Below are 5,743 nucleotides of genomic sequence, written 5' to 3'. Positions count from 1 at the left end.
GTTGGCTCTGGTCCTGATTTTAAGAACAGTGCAAAAGTTACTAATTTCTTTCCTTCCTCCTATTCTTAAAACCTAAATCTTTTATCTTTTTCTCTTATTTACTTAAGAAACTTAGTCAAGTAGATGCCAGTAAATTGCAACACATGAAATTTACTGTTTATGTCAACTCTGAGTGAAATTTTTGTGCGTTATTATAACTTGTGTTTTTATTCATATTTGTATGTTTATTCTGTTCATATATCTAAAATAAATTACTTTATTTTTGAGAAATCTGACGAGATCACAAGTTCTTTTTTCATTCATGATCGGAGGGGTATTTCATTATTTCTGATTTCAATTCTTGCAAGATCTTGCTGGATTACATTTATGAAAATTAGGCTGGATCTGATCTTCATAATAGTAATCCCTACACAGGTAACATTTCCAGGGGCCTCATGTATAAACAGTGCGTACGCTCAAAAGTTGTGCGCCAGGTTTTACACCCACGTTGGGATGTATCAAAACCAATGTTGCGTTGAGTGTGCTTATATTTGCGCACACTTTTCACCTGCCGTGAGAATGTGCAGCAGCCACGCAAAGTTTTTCAGTTGACAGTTTTAACTCACAAAGTCATAAATCTGACCTGAATCCACAGAAATATGACTTGTGTTTTCTGTATGTAAGGAGCGTTTGAACATGGTGTTTCGAGTTTTTATTGTGTTAAACTCTCTCATGAAACTGAACCCCGGGACTGAAAATCATTTAACCTCAGACAAGAAAATAGATCAGCCTAAAAATGATCAAAAGAACCTCGGTCCAGTCTGTAAACTTTTTAAATTGTCAAGTAGTTGGAAACACACGGAGCGCGCGCACACAGAGGGAAATGAAATGTGTGAATTGTCTAAAACATTTTCACTGTGAAAAAAATGTCAACTCAGCAGATTAATTCAGAACAGCTCGGCTGTGATGATTCCTCTGCTCCACAAGATGCAGACAATAGATTTTGCTGTGAAGTTGTGTGTATGGATCAATGTCAGCTGCTCCCATCCCACACCGTGGCAGAAACTCGCAGCGTTGCAAGTTGTTCCTTCACTTCAACCATTTAATATTTTTAAAGTTCTAAAAACTCATCAGTTCCTCTGTGTTTACAGTCAATTATTATAAAGACGTGGAAATATCTCTCAGCCTCATGTGCCGCTGAAAATAACAGCACGCGCGTACACACCAACACCCACACACCTTTGCGAGTGGCAAAATCATTTTTACACTCCACTAATTATTTAGACAGTTTTCTCACTCATTCTCCATTTAATGTATAATTTTCCTGCATCTAAAAATCATTTCTGATCCCACAGAGAGGACAATCTGAGGAGAATCTCACATGCTGGACATATTTACATCTATTTAACATATTTAAATGGAGGCATGTCAGGGGAGGAGTCTCAGGTGCGCTCAGTTCCATGTTCATTAGGATGTTTAAAGGAAAGGTGCGCAGGAACCTGCGTGTGCACGGTTTTATACATCTGAATGTTTTGGTGCGGCGCACTTTTCTAAATTTGTCCGTATGTCAACTTTTAGTGTAAAAGCTGCGGAATCCTTTATGCATGAGGCCACTGGAGAGCAGACTCGGAAGAGCTAGGATAAACTTCAGAGGTCATCAGAGGAAGGCACAAGAGAACACAGGTAAGTTGATACTTTGTGCAGCCAAGAAGTATACCACTGGCAAATGATGTTCAAGCGAAGGTCTGCTTCTCAGTGAGGTCCTTATAGAGGAGTCATCTCTGGAAATGAGGAGCAGCTGCGACCAATTGCTGCCAGCCAATCAAGGTTTCGAAGGCGTGGCAAAGTGGAAAAGTATAAACAGGTTTTAAACTAGGGAGTCCCGATTCCTCAGAAGCAAGAGTAGATATGTCAATAATGGAATAAAAACAAGCTAAATCTTACATTGTAGATAGTTATTCAGTGCAATTATATTTAAATAATTATTATCAATACGTTCAAATTTATACTGATGCATCAAAAATAACTGGGAAAATAGGAATAGCGTTTGTAGTACCAGAATTCAATATAAAAATAGGAAAATGAATTACAGATGAGTTATCAGTATACACAGGAGAAGTGTTGGCAATTAGCTTTGCAATGGGTAGAAGATGTAAAACCATTAAAAACGATAATATGTTAAGATTCAAGCTCTGCATTATTAAGTTTAAAAAGTAATCAGAGAGATAGTAGGATGGACATTTTATTAGAAATATATCATACCTTATTCAGAATACAAAACATGGGTTTGATGGTTATATTTGTGTGGGTTCCAGCACATATTCGGGTAGAAGGAAACGAGAGGGCAGATAAAATGGCAAAGAGGGCAGTTCAGTATCCTATTAGTTTTACAGTTAAAATAAGTAAATCTGAAGGAAAGAGTATTGTTAAAGAGAAACTGATGAAAGTATGGCAAAAAAGRTGGGATGAAGATAAAACAGGATGATGGTTTTATATAATTCTGAAGAATGTTGGAGAAAGAAGAAATGGAAGTAGAAACAGAAAGGAGGAAAGAGTGATAACAAGGTTAAGATTTGGACATACAGGACTTACTGTAATTATACACTTTTTAAAATTCAAAAACATAAAACTGGAAAATGTGATCACTGTGATAAATATGAAACCATAGAACATGTTATATTAGAATGCCATAAATATGAAATAGAGAGAAGATATATGAAGAGAGAGTTTGAAAGTATTAAGGAGAAGGTTAATTTATTAGATATATTGAGGAAGAATTTAGGGAGTAAACATATRCAAATAATTATTYGATTTCTAAAGAAAACTAAATTATTTCATAGAATTTAATTATAGTAAGTGTGTTTGTGAATGAAGACATGATATACMAAGTTGGGCATAAGTATGTATGTATTAAGTGTGAATGTATGAGTGTATGTTTAGATAGAATGTATGGTAGAATAAATGTATATACAGTATAGATGAGGATAAATATTTAAACCATCATGAACCACACTCCATACCAGTAAGTGGCGGTAATGCTACTAACAGTTTGTTGCCATCCTCCATAAATCCAAGAAGAAGAAGAAGAAGAAGAAGAGTCCCGATACCAGTGTTGCTCAAATCTAGTACGTGCACTACAGTGTTGGTACTCTTCAATACCAAGGCAAAATGGGATACCATTGTTTAGAACATCAGATGGGGCCATTTAGACATCTTTTTCAGACATGGCCTTGCATACATGTATTTCAGCAAGACCATGTAGTGCATCCCAGGTGCTGATCTGGCCTTCCTGCAGTCCAGACCTCTCAAAATAACATTTGGTCAATCTTAAAATAATTAAGCTTTCAAAGCTTTCAAAATCTCCAGCAGCAGTTTCAAATTGGGAAACATAAACCTGGAACAACTTTAAAGACACTGGCATTGCTGCGTTCAAATTCACAAATTCTTCTTCATCATTTTTTTAAATGGTACAGTTTTTTGGTTTGTTTACCATGTTCCATTGTGAATATAAGTTTATGAAATGCACAAATCATTTGAATCTGTTTTTATTTACATTTTACACAACAGCCCAACTATTTCTGTGATTGGCCATAAGTTGTTGATTAATTTCTCCACCTACAGGCTCATTCAACATTTTCTCCCCCTTTTTTTTATAAAAGTTCTTTCAAATGGTGTTTAAATATTTGACCAGCTGAATGGGTACAAAACAAATATAGAAGTGAAAACACATATCTCCAAATGCTCCTCGTCTGTGCAATGATTTCAGATTGATTTAAAGGATTGTAGTGGCTGGATGCTGTTGACTGTTTGTTTCCCTTCAGAATTTGTTCAGTTCACAGAGCTGTATTTGTAATGTCCCAAACACAAACAAAAATTTGCAGTCAGACTGTATCTCTTTTTTTGTTCTGGAATCTGACAAAAATAGGGGACAACAATCCCTCAGACTTCACCAACTTACCTTTATATTGAACAAAAAAACTGTATTTGTAATGTCTATCACATCCATTCTTTGCTGTTTAAAATCCTTAAATTTACAGGGAACATGGTGAAAATGACCCGATCAGCCAACAAACCTTCATACAACCAGTCTGCGAGCCCGTTGAAGATGACTCCTTCCCTTCCGGAGGAGGTGATTCTCAGAGAGTTGCTCCTCACGTCTGACTGGTAGTAGATGTTGTTCTCAAAGATGTAGATCTGTGGAGGAAACATGAATGTTTACCTAAACTATGCTGCCAAAAGTATTCACACAGCCTTCCAAACCACTTAATTGAGGTTTTTGAGTCACTGCTGTTGTCACAGGTGCATTAAATCAAGGACCTGCATGCAGACTGCTTCTACATTTGTGAAAGAATGGGTCACTCTCAGGGCCTCAGAGCTTTTCTATAGATATTGTGATGAAGCCACCAGTGCAATAATTCCAGTCATGAAATTTCTTCACTGCTAAATATTCCTCAGTCTGCTGTTAGTGGTTTTACAACAAAATGGAAGTGGTTGGGAATGACAGCCGAGTCAAATCACAGAGCAACAGATGCTGAGGCCACCAACATTCTGCAGAGTCATTAGCTGCAGACCACAGAACTTCATATGGCCATCAGATTAGCTGAAGAACAGTGTGTATAGAGCTTCATGGAATGGGTCTCCATGGTAGAGAAACTGTATCCAAACCTTCGGATGCAGTGGTGTAAAGCACACGGCCGCTGGACTCCAGAGCATTGGAGACGTGTTTTCTGGAGTGATGAATCACGCTTCTCTGTCCGGCAATCTGATGGACAAATCTAGATTTGAACTTTAGTTTTCTGACTGGATTAGGCCAATTATAATGGTGGAGGGGGATTATTATGGTGTGGAGTTGTTTTTTCATGAGTTTGGCTTGGCTGCTTAGTTCTAGTGAGAAGTACTCTCTGAATGCTTCAGCATACCAAGACATTTTGGACAATTCGACGCTCCCAACGTTGTGGTAACTGTTTGAGAATGGCCCCTTCCTTTTCCAACATGACTATACACCAGTGCAAATAGCAAGGTCCATAAAGAGGTGGATGTCAGAGTCTGGTGTGGGTGATCTTGACTGGTCTGCAGAGTCCTGACAGACCAATAAAACACCTTTAGAATGAATTATAGTGATGACTTTGAGTCACATCTTCTTGTCCAACATCAGTATGTGACCTCACATATATGTTTCTGGAAGAATGGTCAAAAATCCCCATAAACACACTCCTAAACCTTGTGGACAGACTTCCACAAGAGTTGAAGCTGTTTTAGCTGAAAAGGTTGGACCAACGTCATGTTGAACCCTATGGATTAGGAATGGGACATCACTCAAGTTCACATGTCTGTGAAAGAACACAAGCGAATACTTTTGGCAGTAGAGTGCATTTTTTTAGAAGCTGTAGTATTATCATTAAGCTACTTCATTTGTCTGATTTCCCCTTAAAAGGATCCCTGATTAGTTGTAACATTAAACTTTATTTGATAAACATTTATTTTAACTGTAAAATAATGACCGTAAAAATACTGTAGGCTGTTTAGTTTTGTAAATTTTTTTAAATATATTTTAACACGGACGGAGCCATTTTATTTACACGCAAAGCATTCTGGGTAAATGATGACATCAACTAGGTCATCGGTGCGATGAGCTGCTTCATGGAAGAAGAACTTTAGCTTAGCATGTTAGCCTTTGTGCTAGCGCCTACACTATATTGGCTGTGTCCAAAATGGCAGGACGGGTCCTCCGAAGGTCGAATTCGTCGGCCGCATACGTCACAGC

General features: G+C 37.6%; 1 protein-coding gene across 1 annotated transcript in view; it reads right to left on the bottom strand.

Moving 5' to 3' along the window:
* LOC106524674 (inactive dipeptidyl peptidase 10) overlaps positions 1-4,173 on the bottom strand; it is a gene marked incomplete at its 5' end in the record, with an annotated part of 46,745 nt that extends 42,572 nt beyond the window's left edge. Inside the window, 1 exon segment of the mRNA XM_014018575.1 lies at positions 4,053-4,173. Within this exon segment, the coding sequence (XP_013874029.1) occupies positions 4,053-4,173 (121 nt within the window).
* Positions 4,174-5,743: the final 1,570 nt, after the last annotated feature.

Source organism: Austrofundulus limnaeus, unplaced genomic scaffold (assembly GCF_001266775.1).
Source record: "Austrofundulus limnaeus strain Quisiro unplaced genomic scaffold, Austrofundulus_limnaeus-1.0 Scaffold196, whole genome shotgun sequence".
NCBI classification, from domain to species: domain Eukaryota; kingdom Metazoa; phylum Chordata; class Actinopteri; order Cyprinodontiformes; family Rivulidae; genus Austrofundulus; species Austrofundulus limnaeus.
The sequence above is the reverse complement of the archived record's forward strand: the minus strand, read 5'-3'. Positions and strand labels throughout refer to the sequence as shown.